This window comes from Ornithorhynchus anatinus, chromosome 16, assembly GCF_004115215.2.
Source record: "Ornithorhynchus anatinus isolate Pmale09 chromosome 16, mOrnAna1.pri.v4, whole genome shotgun sequence".
Classification (NCBI taxonomy): Eukaryota; Metazoa; Chordata; class Mammalia; order Monotremata; family Ornithorhynchidae; genus Ornithorhynchus; species Ornithorhynchus anatinus.
Genome location: NC_041743.1, coordinates 39,737,848 through 39,759,423, shown reverse-complemented (window position 1 = coordinate 39,759,423; position 21,576 = coordinate 39,737,848). Strand labels below are relative to the sequence as shown.

At 53.6% G+C, this 21,576-nt stretch overlaps 1 protein-coding gene and 2 non-coding genes across 3 annotated transcripts; all 3 read right to left on the bottom strand.

Annotated features, from left to right (window-relative positions):
- Positions 1 to 1,158: 1,158 nt before the first annotated feature.
- On the bottom strand, positions 1,159 to 2,646 carry IFI27 (interferon alpha inducible protein 27). Its single transcript, XM_029081038.2, has 4 exons — positions 2,574 to 2,646; positions 2,198 to 2,227; positions 1,786 to 1,947; positions 1,159 to 1,359 (listed from the first exon to the last, which is right to left on the bottom strand). Exons 1-4 carry the CDS (start codon positions 2,578 to 2,580, stop codon positions 1,277 to 1,279), a joined length of 282 nt encoding a protein of 93 aa, XP_028936871.1. The 5' UTR covers positions 2,581 to 2,646; the 3' UTR covers positions 1,159 to 1,276.
- A 7,810-nt stretch (positions 2,647 to 10,456) lies between these two features.
- On the bottom strand, positions 10,457 to 10,546 carry MIR133C (microRNA mir-133c). The gene has a single exon (NR_034834.1). It is a non-coding gene; the product is annotated as a microRNA mir-133c (primary transcript).
- A 333-nt stretch (positions 10,547 to 10,879) lies between these two features.
- On the bottom strand, positions 10,880 to 10,941 carry MIR1B (microRNA mir-1b). The gene has a single exon (NR_034833.1). It is a non-coding gene; the product is annotated as a microRNA mir-1b (primary transcript).
- Between the last annotated feature and the right edge of the window lie 10,635 nt (positions 10,942 to 21,576).

Sequence of the window (21,576 nt, the reverse complement as noted above, 5' to 3'; positions counted from 1 at the left end):
AGATGGTAGATTTGAAGGCTCCGGACGGCCTCCCTGGAGTCATTTTTGCTTTCTTCTTTTCTTTTCCTTCCATCTTTCCTTCCATTCATTGTCTCTCTCTCTCTCTCTCTCTCTCTCCCCTCCCCACTGCCTCTTCGGAGACCACCCCCTCAAGGCCTCTAGGAAACTTGTTCGATGAAGAGACAGGGCGCTGGCCGGAGGCCGAAGGACAGAGGGACAGACACAGTGACCTGTGAGGAATCCCCTCACCCTGGGAAGTCTGCAGGGCAAGGACCCGTCCCCCGGTGTGAATCTGCTTGTTTCTGTTCCCCAAAATGGTTTCCGGCTTCCAGGATTTTAGGGAGTTTTCATTTTTTCCTTTACAAACACTCTGGGCAGCAATGCCACTGGCTTGCGTTCCTAACCTCGAGCCAGAGGTTGCTTTCCCATCAGAGCCTACAGCAGTGTTTCAGGAGAAAACAAGAATAAAAAAAAACCCCAAAACTTTTCTCCTGTCTTTTTTTTTTCCCTTTGCAATTTGTGCCTATAAAGTCCCTGGGTACTTTGCCACCCAGCCCTGGATGCAGCAGGTGGAATTCTGGAAGCGTGGAAAGGAGGGTCGCAGTCTGTCCATGGATGGATGGAAAGGAAGGCTTTTTTTAAAAAAGGGGGGGGGGGGCGGCAATTGGTGGTCTGTCATATAAGAAGCAGGAGGGGGTTCCAGGCCAGAGAAGGGACTTGGTCGACAGGTCAGTGGCGAGAAAGACAAGATTAAAATACGATACGTGGGCTGGGTTGTAAGAAGGAGATCATCAAGATAAAGAGGAAGGGGTGAACAGATTGAGCGCCTTAGAGCCGATGGCAAGGAGTTTCTGCTTGATGCAGAGGTGGAAACAATTGCTAGAGGTTCTTGAGAAGGAGGAGACGTCTCCCCGCTTCTCACGGCCTCCTCTGCACCTCTGGGGAGAGAAAGATGCGCAGGGTACAAACGGGGAGACTGAGGCAAAGAGGGGAGAAGAGAAGAGGAGATGTTGTCTTTGATAAGGAACAATAACGTTTGGCTGACAAACTGATGACGGAAGGGAATAGGGAGGAAGAGTGGGAGAGGATAAATTATAGGGAGATGGAGCTACTTCCTTCTCTTCCCCCTGTCGACGCAGAAAGGAACCTGCAAGATGGTCCATGAGGAATATTCCTTTATTTTTCTGGGATGATCCTGGGCGGTGGTGTGTCACCGTGACGACAGTCTCCCGGCCACCTTAAGGCTGGTCCCGGCATCAGGGCCATGCTCTAAACTTCAGATGAGGGACAGAGCCGCCCCGACGATGGAGCCGATCACGCCCACGGCGGCGGAGGCACTGGTCGATATGCCGGCCGCCCCTGGGAGGGAGAAGGGTGGGGGGCGGAAGGCGGGGGAGGCAGGGCAAGGAGGGAGAAGAAATGGAGAATCCGCTTTCCCTGGGGCCAACGGAGAGAGGGGAGGGGGCAGGAAATGGCGGAGGGAGACGCTCTACGACGACCGCCTGGTTCCAGACTCGGTCGGGGAGAGGTGAGGGGTGCGGGGCAGCTCGGAGCCCACTAGCTGCCCCCCGGGCCCGGGGCGAGACCGGAGATCTTGGGGCCACGCCTCAGGCCTATCCTCATACCTTCATGGGCCTGTACCGGCTCCCCTGTGCACCGCCCCATCTCCCCCAACGGACTCTCCCTGCCTCCCCCCATGGCATTTCCCTATTTCCCACCAAGATCTCTGCCCCCTTCCCAGTGGCCTCTGCCTCCTCCTCCCCAAGGGTTCTGCCTCTCACTCACCCACGGACTGCAGCGTGGCTACCAGGCTGCCCGCCGCGACGCCCCCACCGTTGGCCACGGCCGCTGCAGACATAATCTTGGTGGCGATGGAGCCGGCTGCGATGCCCGCCCCTGTGAAGCCCAGTGCTCCCAGCGCCAAGGGCGCGGAAACAACCGTGCCAACTATGGGAAGAGTCGGGGCCAGTCAGGAGGGGGACAGGAGTCTCCCTGCACTCAGTCACTCCCCCAAACCCTCCCTGCCTCTCCCAGCCCTTGGTTTTTGTCGGGGGGCTTCAGGTGTCCGGGGGAGGGCAGGGGGAGCCACGATCTAGGGGGGCTAGAAGGAAAGGGGCACGGGACTGGGGTGGGAGCATCAGGATGAATCATTGAAGGGGCTTAGAGGGTCGGGCTAAGGGGGCCCGGTGATACTCACCACCTCCTATAGCTGCACCGAGCAACAGATCTGAAGAGAGAAGAACCAGGGTGGTGTTTGGCCCCATTCCCCCATACCCCGGGACTCCCAGCCCGCTGCCCCACTGGAGGGCCGGAAAGCTCATTCATTCAATAGTATTTATTGAGCGCTTACTATGTGCAGAGCACTGTACTAAGCGCTTGGGATGAACAAGTCGGCCACAGATAGAGACAGTCCCTGCCGTTTGACGGACTTAAAGCTGGATTCTGAACCCCATTCCCCACGGAAGAGATGCAGGAGGTGGGGAGGAAGGGGCTGTGCCTAAAGACAGAGGGTCTGAAGAGACTCAGACCCCAAGCACAGAAGACAGAGCCTCCTCCGAAGAGTCAAAACTCACCAAACATCCTGGAGCGCTCCTTTTCTTCAGAATGAGAAACGGTCTGAGCAGGGACTGTTTCCCTCTCTCAGCTCCACCCTCAGATCCATATTTGGAACTGTGTTTTCAAAGTGGGTGGGTCAATCTTTCCTGAGTACTTTAGCTTCTAAAGTTGCATTTTTATAATATTCGTGAAGGGCTTACTATATTCCAGGCACTGTAGTAAGTGCCGGGTAGATACAAGATAATCAAGTTGCACACAGTCCATGCCCCACAAGGGCTCACAACTTTAATCCCCATTTTGCAAATGAGGTCACTGAGGCACAGAGAAGTGAAGTGACTTGCCCAAAGTCACACAGCAGAGAAGTGGCAGAACTGAGATTAGAACTCAGGCCCTCTGGCTCCCAAGCCCATTCTCTTTCCCTCGGGTCATGCTGCTTCCATTTCTACATGAATGGCCAGCCGGCATCTTAAACTCAACATGCCCAAAACTCTCCATCTTTCCTCCTAAATTCCCTCCTCCATCTATTTCCCATCCCAGCTGACACTCTAACCTTTGTCCCCATCTCTCCAGCCTGTACCCTTGACCATATCCCCTCTCTCTTTCAACCCCCATAATCAGTCCATCACCAGATCTTGTTGTTCTTCGGCCATAACATTTCCAGAATCCACCCCTTCCTCTCATTCACTGCCACCACAGGGGTCCAAGCACATATCCAGTCTCATCTACTGCACCAGCCTCCTCCCTGACCTCCCTGACCTCCCTGCCTCCACTCTGACCGCCCTGCTTCCTCTCTCTCCCCTCCCTATCTATTTTTCACTCAGTTTGCCTGGATCTTTTTCCTAAAAAAATCATTCTCCTCACTCCTCTAGAACCACCAATGTTTCCCATTCCTCTCTGCATGGAGCAGAAACTCCTCATCCCCACTTTTAGGACACTCTTAGAATCAGCTCTCTTTCCCCTATTAATCCTTGCTCCTTTCCCACCACACCTACCCCTTCCTTGGCAAACTTTGCTCCTCTCGAGCCAAACTAATCACTGTATTTTGCTCAAATCTCTCTCGCTGTTGACCTTTTGCTGGCATCTTTCCTTCTCTGGAATTTCCTCCCTCTTCACATTCGGCAGACCCTTACTCTCTCCTTCTTCAAGGCCCTTCTGAAATCCCAACTCGATCAATGAATTCAGACATTAGTATTTACTGAACATTTACTGTGTGTAGAGCTCGGTATTAAGCGCCTGGCGGCCTACAATACCACACAGTTGATAGCGTGGCTCAGTGGAAACGGCAAGGGCTTGGGAGTTCAGAGGAAATGGGTTTTAATGCCGGCTCCGCCACTTGTCTGCTGTGACCTTGCGCAAGTCATTTAACTTCTCTGTGCTTCAGTTCCCTCTTCTGTAAAATGGGAATTAAGAGTGTGAGCTCTATGTGGGACAGTGACTATGTCCAACCTGATTGTCTTGTAACCACCCCAGCGCTTAGAACAGTGCCTGGCACATAGTAAGCCCTTAACAAATGTCATTATTATTATCTGTTCCCCACCCACATGGAGAGTACAGTCTTAAAGGGGAGACAGACATTAGTACAAATAAATGACGGAGAGGTACATAAGTGCTATGTGGCTGAGGGTGGGGTGTAAAAAGGGTGCAAATTCAAGTGCAAGGGGGATGCAGAAGGGATAGGGAGTAGGGGAAAAGAAGAGGAAGGCCTTTCAGAGGAGAGAAGCAGCGTGACTCAGTGGAAAGAGCCCGGGTTTGGGAGTCGGTGGCCGTGGTTTCTAATCCCAGTTCCGCCATTTATTGGCTCTGTGACTTGGGGCGAATCACTTAACTTCACTGTGCCTCAGTTACCTCATCTGTAAAATGGGGATTAAGACTGTGAGCCCCACGTGGGACAACCTGATTACCTTGTATCTGCCCCAGGGCTTAGAGCAGTGCTTGGCACAGAGTAATAATAATAATAATATCATTATTATTCTTAGATCAATCATCAATCAGCCATCAATCATACAATCATCGCCTGTATGTACTGGTGCAGTTGGTGCAGGAGCAGAGTGGGGAGGAGGGGTGGGAGCGGGAGCTCGGCTGTGTAAAAGCCGGATTGCAGAACAAGCCTCAAACTGGGCTCGGCTCCAGCGACCTCGGCTTTGCCAAGTTTTGTTTCTCCGCTCGATATCGTTTTCTTTTTCTCCCCAACCTCCTCCCCTTTCCCTTTGCCAGGCCTCGCCCCTTTCCACTCCTCTAATATCGACCTACTTCCTCGCTGTTTCTCGAGCTCGTCCATCCCACCGCCGACCTCTCACCCATATCCTGCCTCCTTCAATTGCATTTATTGAGCGCTTACTGTGTGTTGAGCACTGTACTAAACGCTTGGGAGAGGACACTACAACAATAAACAGACATGTTCCCTGACCCCGAGTCCTGAAATTCCAACTCCTTTCACATCCGACAGACGATCACTTCCCCCTTTATAACCTTATTAAATACAATCACTTCGATCGTCTGTCTCCCTCTCTAAACTTGTTGTGGGCAGGTGAATGTGTCGGGTTGTTTTTTTTTAATTGTACTCTCCCAAGCGCCTGGTGCAGGGCTCTGCACACAGTAAGCGCTCAATAAATCCACCTGACAAATCTCCCAAGCTCTTGGTGCAGCAAGAGCTTCACAAGTACCATAATAGGAAAAAAAGAGAGAATAAATAATAATAATAATAATAATGGCATTTGTTGAATGCTTACTATTGCAAAGCACTATTCTAAGCATTGGGGTAGATACGAGGTAATCAGGGTGCCCCACAAAGGGCTCACAGGCTTCATCCCCATTTTACAGATGAGGGAACTGAGGGCCAGAGAAGTCAAGTGACTTGCCCAAAGTCACACAGCTGACAAGTGGAGGAGGCAGGATTAGAACCCACGACGTCTGACCCCAAGCCCAGCCTCTTTCCACCAAGCCACGCTGCTTCTCCAAGGCGTTTTAGCTTGTCCCCACTGCTCCGGGGGGGTGGAAGATGATGGCCAAACCAAGAAAGACAGTTGTTTGTAAGTTAAGGTGGCACCTGAGGGGTGGTTTAACAGGTGTTGCCTGGACCCTTGGCCCCGCAGCCGGGTTTCTGACAGGGTCTTGTCTTCCTCCCCTGGCATGAGGGAATAAAAAAAGTGGGGTCCGAGAGGAGGGGCGGAGCTTTTTGGGTAAGGTAGTGGAAAGAGCACAGACCTGGGAGTGACAAGACCTGGGTACTGTCCCCAGCTCCCCCACTTGTCTGCTGTGTGACCTTGGGCAAATCACTTCACTTTTCTGTGCCTCCATTACCTGACCTGAAAAATGGGAATTAAACCTGTGAATCCCAGGTGGGATAGGGAGTGTGCCCAACCCAATTTGCTTGTATCCACCCCAGCGCTTAGTACAGTGCCTGGCACATAGTAAGCATTTAACAAATACCTTGAAATGCAATACCTTTAATGTAAACTCGTTATTGATAATAATAATGGTAGCAGCAAATACAAATAGCATTGAGTGAATACCTATAAATGCAATTCCTTTAATGTAAACTCATTAATAAACTCGGTTACATTGTACTCTCCTAAGCATTCAGTATAGTGCTCAACACACAGTAAGCGCTGGATTGCTGGAGCAGCAGCGTGGCTCAGTGGCAAGAGCCCGGGCTTGGGAGTCAGAGGTGATGGGTTCGAATCCCTGCTCTGCCACTTGTCAGCTGTGTGACTGTGGGCAAGTCACTTCACTTCTCGGTGCCTCAGTGTCCTCATCTGTAAAATCGGGATTAACTGTGAGCCTCACGTGGGACAACCTGATGACCCTATATCTACCCCAGCACTTAGAACAGTGCTCTGCACATAGTGAGCGCTTAACAAATATCAACATTATTATTATTATTAGAGAATCAACGTAGTTCAGTGGAAAGAGCACGGGCTTGGGAGTCAGAGGTCATGGGTTCGAATCCCCACTCTGCCCCTTGGCAGCTGTGTGGCTGAGGGCAAGTCACTTCACTTCTCTGTGCCTCAGTTCGCTCCTCTGTAAAATGGGGATGAAGACTGTGAGCCTCACGTAGGACAACCCGATGACCCTGTATCTCCCCCAGCGCTTCGAACAGTGCTCTGCATATAGAAAGCGCTTAACAAATACCAACATTATTATTTCTCTCCCCCGATTAGACTGTAAGTCCGTCAATGGGCAGGGATTGTCTTTATCTGTTGCCGAATTGTACATTCCAAGCGCTTAGTCCAGTGCTCTGCACGTAGTAAGCGCTCAATAAATACGAATGAATGAATGAATAACTAAAAGTTTCCGAGAGCGCCCGTCCCGCCCCCTGGTGGGCAGAGCGAGGATTACAGCCGGTCCGGAAGGGGGGCGGGGGGCGGGTCGGGGGGCGGGCTGGTCCCCTCCAACCTCCCCGCACACTTCGGGCCTCCCGTGTAACCTTCTCGCTGGGCCTCCATCTCGTTTATTTCGCCTCCTACCTCGGGCCTGGAACGCCCTCCCTCCTCAGATGCGTTCATCCAATCGTATTTATTGAGCCCGGACTGTGTGCGGACCACTGGACTGGGCGCTTGGAATGGACAGTTTGGCAAGAGATAGAGACAATCTCTACCCAGCAACGGGCTCGCGGTCTAGAAGGGGGGCTCAGATCCGACAGATCATTGCTCTCCCCCACTTCAGAGCCTTTCTGAAGGTACCTCTCCCCCGGGAAGCCTTCCCTGACTGAGCCCTCCTCTCCTCTTCTCCCACTCCCTTCTGCGACGTTTTACTTACTCCTTCATTCATCCTCCCTCCCTTCCCCACTGAACATATGTATAGATCTGTGATTATTTATTTATTTGTTTGTTTACATTAATGTCTGTCTCCCCCTCTAGACTGGGAGCTCGTTGTGGGCAGAGAATGTGCTTGATGTTATATTGTATTCTTCCAACCGCTTACTACCATGCTTCGCACACAAGAGCTCAATACATTTCTTCCCCTTGACTCTAGTTATTGCCATTGTTCTTGTCTGCCCGTCTCCCCCGATTAGACTGTTAAGGCCGTCAAAGGGCAGGGACTGTCTCTATCTGTTGCCGACTCGTACATTCCAAGCGCTTAGTACAGTGCACTGCACATAGTAAGCCCTCAATAAATACTATTGAATGCATGAATGAATAAATGATTAATAATAATAATAATGATAATGATATTTGTTAAGTATCTACTATGTGCCAAGTATTGTTCTAAGCACTGGGGTAATAATAATAATAATAAAATAGTAATAATAATAATAATGTTGGTATTTGTTAAGCGCTTACTATGCGCCGAGCACTGTTCTAAGCGCTGGGGTAGACGCAGGGGAATCAGGTTGTCCCACGTGGGGCTCACAGTCTTAATCCTCATTTTACAGATGAGGTAAATGAGGCACCGAGAAGTTAAGTGACTTGCCCGAAGTGACAAGTGGCTGACAAGTGGCCGAGCCGGGATTCGAACCCATGGCCTCTGACTCCAAAGGCCGTGCTTTTTCCACTGAGCCACGCTGCTTCTCGAGTACAAGGTAATCGGGTTGGACAAACTCCCTGTCCCACATGGGGCTCACAGTCTCAATCCCCATTTTACAGATGAGGTAACTGAGGAACAGAGAAGTTAAGCGACTTGACCAAGGTCACACAGCAGACAAATGGCAGAGTTCCAAGCCCGTGGTCTTGCTATTAGGCCATGTTGGGAGGAGTGAGAGAGGGAGAGGGTGATAGGGTATTGAGTGGTGGGACAGAGGGGGCGGGGTATTGGGTTGGGGGGCAAAGGAGGGTAGGGTATTGGGGGGCAGAAGGCGGTATTGAGCTGGGAGTGGAAGGTGGTGGGGTATTGAGTGGGGGGATAGAGGGCAATGGAGTATTGGGGGTGGGGAAATGAGACAGGGACAGAGAATTAGAAACAGGGATGTGGGGGTGGAGACGGAGCAGCCTTCCCTGGACAGCGAAGTCCCCAAGACCCCTTCTCCCTCCCCGCTGGGCCCACTCACAGACTGTGGCCACTCCCACTCACCTTCAGGCTACAGCCACCCCCCCAACGCGCAGACTGCAACTCCCCCCACTTACCTGCACACTGCAGCCCTCAAGGTCCCTCCGCCACGTGTCTGCTGTGTGACCTTGGGCAAGTCCCCTAACTTCTCTGTGCCTCGGGTACCTCATCTGTAAAATGGGGAATAAGACTGTTAAGTCCCATGTGGGACGTGGACTGTGTCCGACCTGATTAACTTGTATCAGTGCTTAGTACGGTGCCTGGAACGTAGTAAGCGCTTAACAAATAGCATTAAAAAAACAAGTCTAGGAGATTCTGATCCCAGATGGAAAAATGGAGGGGCTAGATGCTGGCTGGCTCCCCTGGGGGGCAGCAAGTCTGTGAGAGAGGATGTGTGTTTGTAGAAGTGTCCACACTTCTCATTTTCTGTGCACAAGCCTCCCCTCTCCCATATCTCCAAATCCTTCACCCTGTACCTTTCCAGGAGTTTTAATCAGGCTCAGAATTCTGACTCTCTTCCTTCTGCTCCAGAAGGATTTTCATCCCCATCTGGGCCGGTCCCATTACCCTTGGGGTTGGGCTCCATCTCATCTTGGTTCAGTCTCCACCGTCTTTCCTCTTCCTCCATCTCCTCATCCTCTGGCTGAGGGTTTTCCGGCCATGTCAGCTCCAGAGGCGCTTTCGCTGGGATAGCTTAAAAATTCCCTCTCAGTCACTGTCACTTCCCTGGTCATACCATCTCTTCAGCCACCTCGATAAACACAGTTGATGATGCTGGCTGGGCTCCATTTCTGGGTCCCACCCCCACCCCCACCCCTTGCCTAATTCACTGCTGTTATCTCTAGCTCTGGCCCTCGGTCAATAGGGCACCTCGGAAAGAGCCCCGGTCTGGGAATCAGGAGACCTGAGTGCTCACCTCGGCTGTGCTACTTGCCTGCTTTGTGACCTTGGACAAGTCACTTAACCGTTCTGCGCCTCAGTTGTCAAGTGGCGATTCAGTGCCTGTTCTCCCTTCCCCTTAGTCTGCCCTCCTTTCCCATGAGGGACAAGGGCTGTGTCTGACCTGATTATCTTGTATCTATCCCAGGGCTTAGTACAGTGCTTGGCAAATAGTAAACACTTAACAAATACCACAATTATTATTATCCATTATTAGGTCCTGGGACCTTTTCTCCTGCTCTCAACACCTCCCCAGAGGGGCAGCTATTTGAAGACTTACCTCCCCAGCCCCGGCCTTGATTGGGTCTCCTGCTTCACAGCAGAGACCTGCCTAATCTCACTCTATTCAAAGATCTCGTCCTCTCAACAAGGAAACCTGGCAGCTGCAGCATGAACTCCAACCCCCTCCTCCCCGGCTCCCGTCCCATAGTGGGGGTGGTGGCCCCGACCCCCAGCTCCTTGGATCCCTCATGGAGAGGCCGACCTGGGGCCGAGGGAGCAGTGGGGGGGAATCAGCATCACCCCTGAAGAGATGCTCACCAGATAGCGTTGACAAGGACAAGGGCCGGTTAGGTCTCCGGGGCTCCTATGTCTCGGGGAACAGCGGCTCCCGCCTCGAAGATCCTGGGGCGACTGGGAAGAGCTGGCCTGAACCTTGGCCCTTGTCTGGCACCTCGGAAAGGGGGAGGGACTGGGGATGGGAGGGGAGCAGCTGGGCAGGGAGGGCAGGCGGAACCGTCCCTCTGGGCCTCCCTCTCTCCCCATGGATCTGACCTTTCTCCCGCCGATCCTGAGGGGGCCTCTCCATCCCCTGCCCCACAAAGTAGTGGCCAAGGGAAGGCTGCCGCAACTAAACCCCTCACCCAAGCTCACCCCCTGGCTGGGCCATGATGGGGGAGGAGGTGACACGGCTGAGAAAACGGTTCTCGGGTGATGAGAGCTGGGGTACTATCAGGGCGGAAGAAGGTAGGGAGAGGCCGGCAACCCGCTGCAGCCGGTTGAAGGGGACCAAATCAGGTGGAGAGGCGATCTGGTTCCTTTTGACCAGCCCCAGCAGCTGGCCAACTCGCTTGCCGGGCCCCTGCCCCCGCCCCTGCCCTCCAGACCCCCGTGGCCCCCACAAGTGCTCAGGACCCTCAGGGTCACGTCCTAGTGTCAGCCAGTGGTCACCCACCCAGCCCAAATGTGCTGGGAGGGACCGAAGGGTGGTGGCCAGCCTGGGCAGCCGTTGTGGATGGGCCAAACCGCTCTCCCTGGTCATGGGGCCTTGAGCAAGAGAAAGCTTCCACTCTCATGGAAAGGGGGGAAGAGGCGTCTTCAAGGGTGGGGAGCCTCCTGTTCGGAACAAGGCTGGAGTTCTGGGGCTGTCAGGGCTGGGCGCAGGTGGTAGCCCCCAAGAACACACACTTCTTAACATTCCATAGTTCGGGCAGCTCCCTATGGGCATATGAAGAAGTGTGTGGCCCGGGGAGCCCGAGGACTCCGACTTGCTGCTCCGGCTGGTCCCCTGCCGCTGTACCCCCATCTCCTGATACCCCCATAAAGGTTCTGCCCACTGGGAAAGACCCTGCCCCAGTCCAGCCCCTGCCCTGAGGCCAAGGCGGGGTGGGGTGGGGGGACGGTGTGGTAATAATAATGATGGTATTTGTTAAGTGATTACTGTGTGCCAAACACAGTATGGTAGGGGAGGAGAGGTCCTAAGCACCTTTTGGTGCATAGAGAGAAACTGAGGCAGAGTTTGGGGCTTCTTATTAAGGCGGAAGAAAGCCCCAGGAATCTCAGGTCCCAAACTCCTGCCACCCAGCCCAGTTTTCCCCAACCCCGAGTCCCCTCCGTCCTCGACAGGGCCAGCCTGGGTCCCCCTCTTCCCCCAACCACCGGCAGTTCTGCAGCAAATTGGCTTGGTCCTGGGAAGTTCAGGGTGGAAGGATGGGGCGGGGGGTGGGGGTGAAGGAACTGGGGAAGGGGGAGTTGATCAGAGGGGGAGAGGAGAAGAAGAGGAGAGGGAGGAGAAAGGGGCAGAGGAGCTTTCTAGACAGGGGAAAATTCCAGCTACCTCAGCCTCCCCCTCTCCCACCTGCAATGTTCCTGAGATCTCAGATCCTGGGTCTCTCTACACCCCTCCCCCTCAGGTTGGGTCCCGCTCACCAGCCACCCCAGCGTGGGGCCCAGGGTCAGCCAGAAGTAGATCCCCTAGTTGAAAAAAGAAGGGAGAACTCAAGCCCCCCAATCCGTGCAAGCGGAAGCTCCCTGTGGGCAGGGAAGGGGTCACTTGCTTGCATCCATATTGATGTGTGTGTCAGACGGGATGAGTATGCTCTTCAAGTATCCTCTCCAGGTGTACCTAGTCTGTGTGTTGATGTATTCACATTGAAGTGAATGTGTGGGGGTGTGGGGGTGTGTGTGTGCGTGGGCACAGAAGAGGGAGGGTCACCTCCAGCATAAACTCACACCCAGTTTAAACTGGGGATGTACTGTCTGGTGAGCTGGAAAGGGGTGACCCAAACAAGGGGGAGAAGAGGAAACACAGCTTCAGACAACAAGGCATCGTGGCTGGAACCCAGGGGACGGACAGACAAACGGGCCGAGAGACCAGCATCGCTTCCCTGTTTGTTGGAAAGCAGAAGTCGGTTTATCTTTCTGCTCCAAGACCCCGTGACTGGTCAGGAAATTGTCTCCCTGAATGCAAGGGCCTTTAAGAAAGAATAGAAGCAGCACATCTTAGTGGATAGAGCCCAGGCCAAAAGTCAGAGATCCTAGGTCCACCACTTGTCTGCTGTGTGACCTTGGGCAAGTCACTTCACTTCTCTGGGCCTCAGTTACCTCATCAGTAAAATGGTGATTTAGACTGTGAGCTCCAGGTGGGACAGGGACTGTGTTCAACCCAATTACCTTGTATCTAACCCAGTGCTTAGTACAGTGCCTGGTATAACAAAACAGCTCCTCGTCCAGTTATTGTAGAACCACTTGAACAAATAGATGATAAAGATGGTCTCCCTGAAAAGCTTGCTCAGAAAAATCCCATGTATCAAAAGTAAGAATCCCTATTTCTCGATATTCCTACATTTTAGGAAGTGGGTACCTTTAAAACGAGAGCTATCTTCTGAACCATCTGCCTTTGGAAACTTTTCTGTATTTTCTGCGGGAAGCAGCATGACCTAGTGGATAGCGCATAGGCCTGGGAGTCAGAAAGACCTGGGTTCTAATCCCAGATCTGCCACTTGTCTGCTGTGTGACCTTGGGCAAGTCACTTCTCTGTACCTCAGTTACCTCATCTATAAAATGGGGGTTAAGACTCGGAGCCCCAGGTGGGACAGGGACTGATTAGCTTGGATCTACCCCAGCACTTACAACAGTGCTTGTCACATAGTCAGCACCTAACAGATACCTTCATCATCATCATACCATAAAAAAAAATCTCTTGCCCATTTGTCCCTGGCAGTGCAGTTGGGAATCTACAGCAGGGGAGAGTAACTGTCCACCAGATATGAGGAGGGAGGGCATTCCAGGCGAGAGGCAGGACTTGGGCGAGAGGTCGGTGGTGAGATAGATGAGATAAAGGTACATTGAGTAGGTAGGCTTTAGAGGAGCCAAGTGTGTGGGCTGGGTTGTAGTAGGAGAGCAGAGAGGTAAGGTAAGAGGGGGCAAGGTGGCTGAGTGCTTTAAAACCGATGGTAAGGAGTTTCTGTTCGATGGGGAGGTGGATGGGCAACCACTGGAGAGGCACACCAATGTCAGCCTGTCTCAGTGTCAGTGTCTCGGGGCCCGCTTTGCGCTCGGTCCTGCCCCTTGCTGGCCCAGCTTCTGCCTTGTCCCTCCTTCTAGGCCCTACTAGGGGTCGTGGGACCTCGGTTCTAATCTTGACTCCTCCACTTGCCTGCTGTGTGATCTTGGGCAAGTCACTGAACTTCTCTGGACCTCAGTTTCCTCATCTGTAAAATGGGGATTCAAGACTTGTTCTCCTTCCTTCCTATCCTGTGAGTCCCATGTGGGAGAGGGACTGTGTCCGACCTGATGATCTTGTATCTAACCCAGTGCTTAATACTGTGCTTGAAACTTAGTAACTGCTTAACAAATACCTTATTGTTATTATTATTATTATCACCTGGGATTCCGAGGCAGGGCCTTGGGACTCCGCTGGGGCAAGGTTGAGAACGTGCTGCGTCTTTCCCTCTCCCAATCAATTAATTAGTGGTATTTGTTAAGCTCTTACTGTGTGCAGAGCACTCTACTAAGAGCTCGGGAGAGTACAGTACAGCAGAGTTGCTATATGCGTTCCCTGGCCTCAGTGAGCTTACAGTCGAGAGGATGAATTTTCAGTCTGGAGTCCAAGTGGGGTCGATATAGCCAGGTGCCCCCCTAGGGTGGTTCAGTAGGGGAAAGGTCTGGGGTGGGATGGATCCCCAAGATCCTGGCCAGAAAGGGGAGTATCCAAGGCCCCAGGGGCAGACCACCTCTTAGCCAAGGTGACGGGGTTGGGGAGGGAGAGGGTTTTGCCCCTTGTTCCCCTGATGACCTTGGGGCGGGTCCTCCCCCACCTAACCCTCCCCCTAGCTGTTGACCGGCTGCGGGCTGGGCTGGGCGTGGGGGGTAGTTCCCTCACCTTGGTCCAAGGGGGTGGGGGATGCCAGGAGATGCGGCAGAAGTGGAGGGAGGCAGGGGGATCCCCCACTGCTGGCTCTGCTGGACAGTGGGAAGAAGAAGAGTTTCTGGCTGCTTCTGGGGTCCGCTTATCTGGCCGCCAGCCTGGGGACTCCTCTGGAGAGCCTGCAGGACCTGGGGACAGGCAAAGAGAACATGGTGGAGTGGAGCAGAGACCAGAGAGACAGAGAGAGACCCCGAGCTTCCAGGTGCGGGGATCGGGAGGTCCCCGGGTGTTGGCTGCGGGCATCTGGGCACGGAGACCCCTCACAGGACACAGCCCCATCCCTCTGGTCCCAGTGCCCTCCCCGAGGTGGCCCTGCGGCTCCCACCCCCTACCCCCCAGGGCCTGCACCACGCTCTCTCTCCCTGACCTCCATCTCCAGTCCCGACCCCCCATCCCCGTAGTCCCCGCTCCAGGCGGTGAAACCAGTCCCCTCCCCTGCCCCCCCGGCACCAGCACCAGAAAGCCCAAGACAAAAGAGAGAGAGAGAGAGAGAAAAAAAAAACTCCATCCCAATCCAAGTCACTCACCGGGGGCTGCAGCCGACTCTCCTTCCCCAGTGCCCTCTCTCCGCTGCAGCTCCGGTGGCACAGCAGGGGCCGCGCCCTGGCTGGGGTCTGCTCCCCCCCATCTGCCACCCACCCATCCCACTCATCCCCTGGTTCAGACCCACCACTCCAGCCCCCCTCCTGCCTTGACTTTGTCCGATAACCCTTTGAGCTTGTCTGCATGCAGCAGCCTCTCTCCTTCACAGTTCGGCTTGACAAGTTCCTAGTGGTGGAGGAGCAGGAGGATGAGAAGGGGAGGGGGAGGGGGAGGGGGGGAGAAAGAAAGGGGGAGGAGGGAAGAAGGGACACAGGGTGACGGGGAGACAGACGGTGAGACTGGGAGAGAAGGGGAGAGGGGGAAGACGGGGAGAAGGAGGAGGGAGAAAGGGGCAGAGGGGGATAGGGAAGAGAGAGGAGAGAGTTGGAGACGGAGGGAAGGGAGAGAGAGGGAGAGGGGAAGAGGGAAGAAGGGGAGAAAAGGAGGAGAGGGGAAAAGGGCAGAAGGGGAAAGAAGAAGAGGGAGGAGAGAGGGATTGAGGGAGAGGGGTTAAGTGAGAGAAGCACCGTGAGCCAGGACCCTTACACTTCCAGAACCCAGAGAGAGTAGAAAAGTCTCCACTGCCACACCTCAGCTCATTCCTTTCCATCCTTGCTACCCACTCTGCCCCTCCGGTCTCCTTCTTCACCCTCCAACTCGAGACCACCTGCTAGGACCTTGGGAGCAGGAGGAGGCGAGAGAAAGGAGAAGTAGCAGAGTGAGGGACGGAGTAAAGGGACAGAGAGACACACACACTCTCTCCCTCTCCCTCCACCCCTAGCGAGCAGCTCCCTGCTAATGAATTCCCCAGCTTTATCAGGAACCCCGCCGATTTTGGCCTGGGCACACAACCCTGGGGAAAGTGCCCACTTCTTGGGAAGACCCAGAGCTGGTAACGCAGAGAAACTCCCCTGAGCCCTGTGCCTCTGCCCAGTGCTGGAGCAAGCTGCTCTCTGCCTCCTAGCTCCCACCATCAACCCAGGCTAAGGGGGAAAGGGGGGAGGTCCTCCCCTACCCCGCCTCTGGCCAGGCGCTGCCCACTCTGGGATGACCAGGTCCCGGGGCTGTCTGGCACGAGATGAGCCTGTGTGACGAGGAGAAGAGAGTGAGACGGGCACGGTACCTGGCACGGTCTCTGCGGGCGGCCCCGGGTCGGCTGCCCTCCCGGGCCAACTCCAGAGGGCTCCTCTCGGGCTATTAATAATGACGTCCAGGAGCGGCCCCGGCCTCGGCTATATAAGGTAAGGAAGACGGTATAGGGAGCCAGAGGGGCCGACCGGGAGAGGGGAAAACAAGGGAGAGCCTTGGCAGGCGGTGTGGCAAGTGGGAAGTGCAGGGGCTGGGGGTAACTCCCCCTCCCATTTCCCTACCAACTGGGCATGGACCCTCAAGGAGCAGAGCCCAACTGGACAGCTGCTGCTGTTGCTGACCCCTCAGGGAGCCCTGCCCTGCCCAACTCGGGGGCAAGGAGCAGGGGAGAGGGTGGGCCTTCTCCAACCTGCTCCCCAGTCCCTTCCCGGAATCCCCTCTTCCCTCTCGGCCCCGTGTTCTCCCTGGGGGCTGGGTCTTTGGCTTTCCACCCTCTCAGCTCCCTGACCTAATCAATCGATCGATCAATGGTGGCTTAGCGGAGAGGGCATGGGCCTGGGAGTCAGAAGGACCGGAGGGTTAAGGGTGTGAGCCCCAAGTGGGACAGGGACTGTGCCCTACCTGATTAGTTTATATCTACCCCAGTGCTTAGAAGGGTGCTTGGCACACAGTAAGCGCTCAGCAAGTACCATTATTATTATTACTGAGTGCTTACTCTGCAGAGAACTGTACTAAATGCTTGGGAGGGGACAATACGACAGTTGGTAGACACAATCCCTGCCCTCGGGAGCTTACTTCACTGGCTTGAGCCTCCTGGGGTGAGGCGGGAGAGGTTCTTGGGGAGGGGGCACTCCAGGGAGAAGGCACTTCGGCTCCTGAGATCCAGAGGGTCCCCAAAAGCACTAGAAACAGTCATCTGCCACCCCAGAGAGGCTGGAGTCAGGTTTGCTCCATATGAGCCAGGGCTGGAGAGGAGATTGAGAGGGAAGGAATCAGGAAGCAGCCTGGTTAGTGGATAGAGCACGGACCTGGCTTCTAATCCCAGCTCCTCGACTCGTCTGCTGTGTGACCTTGGGCAAATCACTTTACTTCTCTGGGCTTCGTAAAACGGAGATTAAGACTGCGGACATGTGGGACACGTATCTACCCCAGCACTTAGAACAGATCCTAGCAAATACCATAAAAAAAAAAAAGGGGGAGTCGAATGGGGAAGAGGACAAACAGGACCTTTTGGACACGGACTGTATTTAGCAATTGCTATGTGCTAAACACTAGGTTGGATAGAAGATAATCTGATCAGGCGGAGTCCGATTTAACTTTTGATAATTTAACAGTTTACATTATTAGAGCCCATGTCCAGTGGGAAGGTCGGTGATGGGGGTGGGGGCCGGGGGGCAGGCCCCTGTCCCCTCTCGCAGTCTCTCTCCCCCCAGTGACAGTTCCAGAGAGAGAGCCTCTCTCCCTACCCCTGAACCCCCACCCTCACCCCCACATGGTTGCAGTGCTTTGTGGAGCCCAGATCTCCCCCATCCCCACCTATGGAGTCTTGAACAAGTCTGACCCTTTCTCCTTCAGTAGGGACAAAGCGGCAGGAGACCAGGAAGGGAGGGAGACAGGCAGAAGGTGGCGCGATCTCTTGCGGTCCCCTTGAGAAGCAGCATGGCCTAGCGAATCAAATCACTGGCCTGGGAGTCAAAAGAACTGGGTTCTAATCCCAGTTCTGCCACTTGTATGCTGCGTGACCTTGGGCGGGTCACTTCATTTCTCTGGGCCTCAGTTGCCTCATCTGTAAAATGGGAATTAAGAGAGTGAGAGCCATGTGGGACAGGGACTGTGTCCAACCTGATTTGCTTGTACCCTCACCAGCGCTTAGTACAGTGCCTGGCACATAGTAAGTGCTTATATACCACGATGATTATTTTTATTATTAAAGATCCGACAGGTGGAGACGGCCAAAGAAAGGACAAGGGGTGTGGGTACAGGGCACAGAGTGGGTGGCCCAAGCTGCCAAACTCCCCCTCACCTACTGCTCTCCCCTGCATTTAAAAAATGTTAAAAAAAAAAACCACTTGGGAGAATACAATAAACAGACAAGATCCCTGTCCTCAAGGAGTTGAAAATCTAGCAGGGGAGACAGATGACAGCTTTAAAGATATTACAGGAGGGGATAGCAATCTAGTATAAGAAGCAGCATGGCTTCATGGAAAGAGCCCGGGCTTGGGACTCAGGGGTGGTGGATTCTAATCCCGCCTCAGCCACTTCTCAGCTGAGTGACTTTGGGCAAGTCATTTAGCTTCTCTGTGCCTCAGATACCTCATCTGCAAAATGGGGATTAAATCTGTGAGCCCCACTTGAGACAACCCGATTACCTTGTATCTACCCCAGTGCTTAAAACAGTTCTTGGCACATAGTAAGCGCTTAACATATATCATTATTATTTATTATTAAAAGGATATGTTCATAAACGGGGTTAAGTGGGGGTGAGGTGAGTTCCAAAGTGCGTAGTGGGTATGGACCAAAGTTCATAAGTGATGTATTTGGGATGGAAAGGAGATTGGAAAGATGAGAGATTAGTGAGGGATCAGCTAAGATTAGTCAGCTAAGTAACAAATATTTAAGGATAGAGCCTCTCAGCTTTCTCTTCCTGTCACAAGAAATGGCAGAAAGGGAGTGGGGGCCGGGGGGGAGGGAGTGAGAGTGTGTGTGTGTGTGTGTGTGTGTGTGTGTGTTTTCACACATACCTTGGATTCATGGGTGGGCCTTGAAAAGTCTTCTCATCCAGTCCTCTGCCTCTGAGCAGACTCTTGAATGCAGTCTTGATAACCTTGCTCATACTGTGAAAGAGCTCCAGGATGGGGGAACGCCAGCCCTGTGCTGGGACTTCACAGCAGCTGAGGGCAGAGGTCCAGCTCAACACGGAGGCCTGAGAGGTCATAGATGCCCTTCTCTGGCAGTTGACCTTATTGAAGGCTCAGTCCGGGACGGGTGGAGGCCGCCTCGGGGGCTCTGCCTCTTTTTGCTGACTCAGGCGGGGGCCTGGCCAGGCCTTGGGCCCCCGAGGATGCCGCCTGGGGCGGGCAGGTGGGGACGGGCCTGGGAGGGGCTGCCAGCCCAAAACTCGGCTTTCACATCCTGCCCCTGTTCAGCAGTAGCCAATCCCCTCCCCCAAGTCCCTTTGGGACAGTAACAAAATCAGTTTGGGGACCTGAACTTTACCCCTCGGCTGATATCACCTCGTTGTGGACCCAGAGAGCCAGGAAGCTTGTCCCGGAGCCAGCTTTGACGCTGCAGCATCCTGTCTTTCCCAGGACACCACCTCTCCACATCCGCCCTCACCTCTCACACCCAAGCTGGAGCTGTAGGGACTGACACTCCATGCTCCAAGGCTATATCACCACCCTCACCCCCTCCCCAAAAGGACTGCAGAGCACCCCGTGCCTGCCAAGGCTTTAAGCTGCGTGGCCTAGATGAGAGAACCCACACCTGGCAGTCAGGGGACCTGGGTTCTAATCCAGGCTCTGCGACTCTCCTGCTATGAGACTTTGGCCAAGTCTCTTAGTTTCTCAGTGCCTCAATTTCCTCATCTGTGAAATGGAGATTAAAGACCTGTTCTCGCTCCAAATTTAGAAAATAGTCGACATGGGGCTTACAGTCCATCTATCTCAATCCTTCGCACTCAGTAAGTAAATCCCACTTAAATCCCACTGGATTTAATCATAGTTTATGATTTAATCCCCATTTAAATCCCTATTCCTAGGGAGGGGACTGACAGGGAATTTTCCCCAGCTTCCGGGGGGACAGTCAGAACTTGGACTGTCCTCCACTGAACCCCATCGCCCTTCTACATGGCTCCCTACATTCGTGCCAGCCCCTCTTTTCCAGGCTCTTTGTCAAGCACTTAACAAATCTCACGATTATTTTGAGGGAGGGGGCCAGGTGGGAATTGCTAAGCACTGGAGTAGCTACAAGGTAATCACATGGGGCTCACACTCTAAGGGAGGGAGAACAGGTGTTGAATTTGTATTTTATAAATGAGGAAACTGAAGCCCAGGGAAATGAAGTGACTTGCCCAAAGTCCCACAGCAGACAAGTGGCAGAGCCAGGATTAGAATTCAGCTCTGACTCCCAGGCCTGTGCTCTTTCCACCAGGCCGTGCTGCTGCTTCTTCCTCCTCCCCTGCCTCGCTTCCCAGGCCTCACTCCTCCAGAAGCCACAAGCCCCTTTCTTTGGCAGAGGAACAATGAAGGATTCCCCACCAGCCCAGAGAACAGATGTTTGAGTCTCGGACTTCCACAAGCCAGTCACTTGTAAGGGAATGTCTAACAGCGAAATCATAATGCTCAACCAAGTAGAAAACCCATCATGGGGCAGAAGTCAGAGCTGGATCAGGATGCCCAGGTGACACAGGAAGAATGAGATGAAAGCCCTTTGTGTGTGTGTGTGTCGGGGGGGAGTCTGGGGACTGGGTCGGAATCATGGTGAAAGAGCCTTCAGTAACTGGTCTGCACTGAACACGGAGGCGACGGGGGCCGGAGAGAGGGTTTGGAATTGGAGCCGTGCACTTCTGCCAACACTCTGGCCCCTGGGAGATTTTACGCAGCGAAGGGGCTGGTCTTCTGCTCCAGGTAGGACAGTATGGCCAGAAAAGGACTCCCAGATGTAAGGGGCCCCTTGAGACTTGGATTAGAAACACTGCCGATTCTTTCTCTCCTGCCCTATTCTTTGGGATAGACTCTGCGGGTGAGCCATGAAACCAACTGGGATAATCTGGTCACGGCGGGGCCTGAGAACCAGGTTGGGTCCAGGTCCCGGGGAAAAACTCAGGTCTAAGGAACCAGCGTGGCCAAATGGAAAGAGCTTGGGCCTGGAAATCGGAGGACCTTGGTTCTAATCCCGGTTCCACCACTTGCTTGCTGTGTGACCTTGGGCGAGTCACTTCACTTCTCTGGGCCTCAGTTACCCCATCTGTAAAATGGGGATTAAATTCTCTTCCTTAGACCCCGAGCCCCTTGTGGGACTGGGACCGTGTCAACCTGATTACCTTGTATCTACCCCAGTGCTTAGTATAAAACCTGCCACACAGTAAGAGCTTAACAAGCACCATAGGAAAAAAAACCACGACAGGGTCGATAGAGGAGTCTGGAGCTGGGGCCCTGAGAGGTTAAGACCGTTAAACCACAAACAAGGCTAATCCTGGGTCAGACCAGTGGCCCACCGAGTCCAAATTCTGTTTCCAACGGCGGGACCAGTGTTCTTAACTGCCCCCTTGGACCACCATGCTCACGGTCAGAAACGGACCACCTACCCACCCCTAAATTTTTCTTTCTACACCCCTACATTAGGAGTCCCAACCAAGGCAGGGAGTGTCCCCGATCCGATTACCTTCTCTAATCCGGCACTTAGCCGAGGGCTTCATTCCATAGCAAGGGTTTAATAAATCCCATCTTTATTGGTATTGCTAGCTTTCCCCTCTAGGAAAGTTAGACTGTAAGCTTCTAGTGGGTAGGAATGACATGTACCACCACTCTTGGATTATACTCTCCCAAGTGTTAGTACCCTGCTTTGCACACTGTAAGCACTCAAATATATTGAGATAAGCCCACTGTGGACCGCTCGTTCACTAGCGCATCCCACCTCCTCTTGAACGTGCTGGTTTTTTCGACAACTTCCTGCGGGAATGCACACCATCTGTTGGGTGCCAAGGGAGTGTTTCACACTTGCCACCTTCAAGTGTGAGTGTCCCCTCGCCCTGGTGTGGGGTATAGTGATGAGCAGTT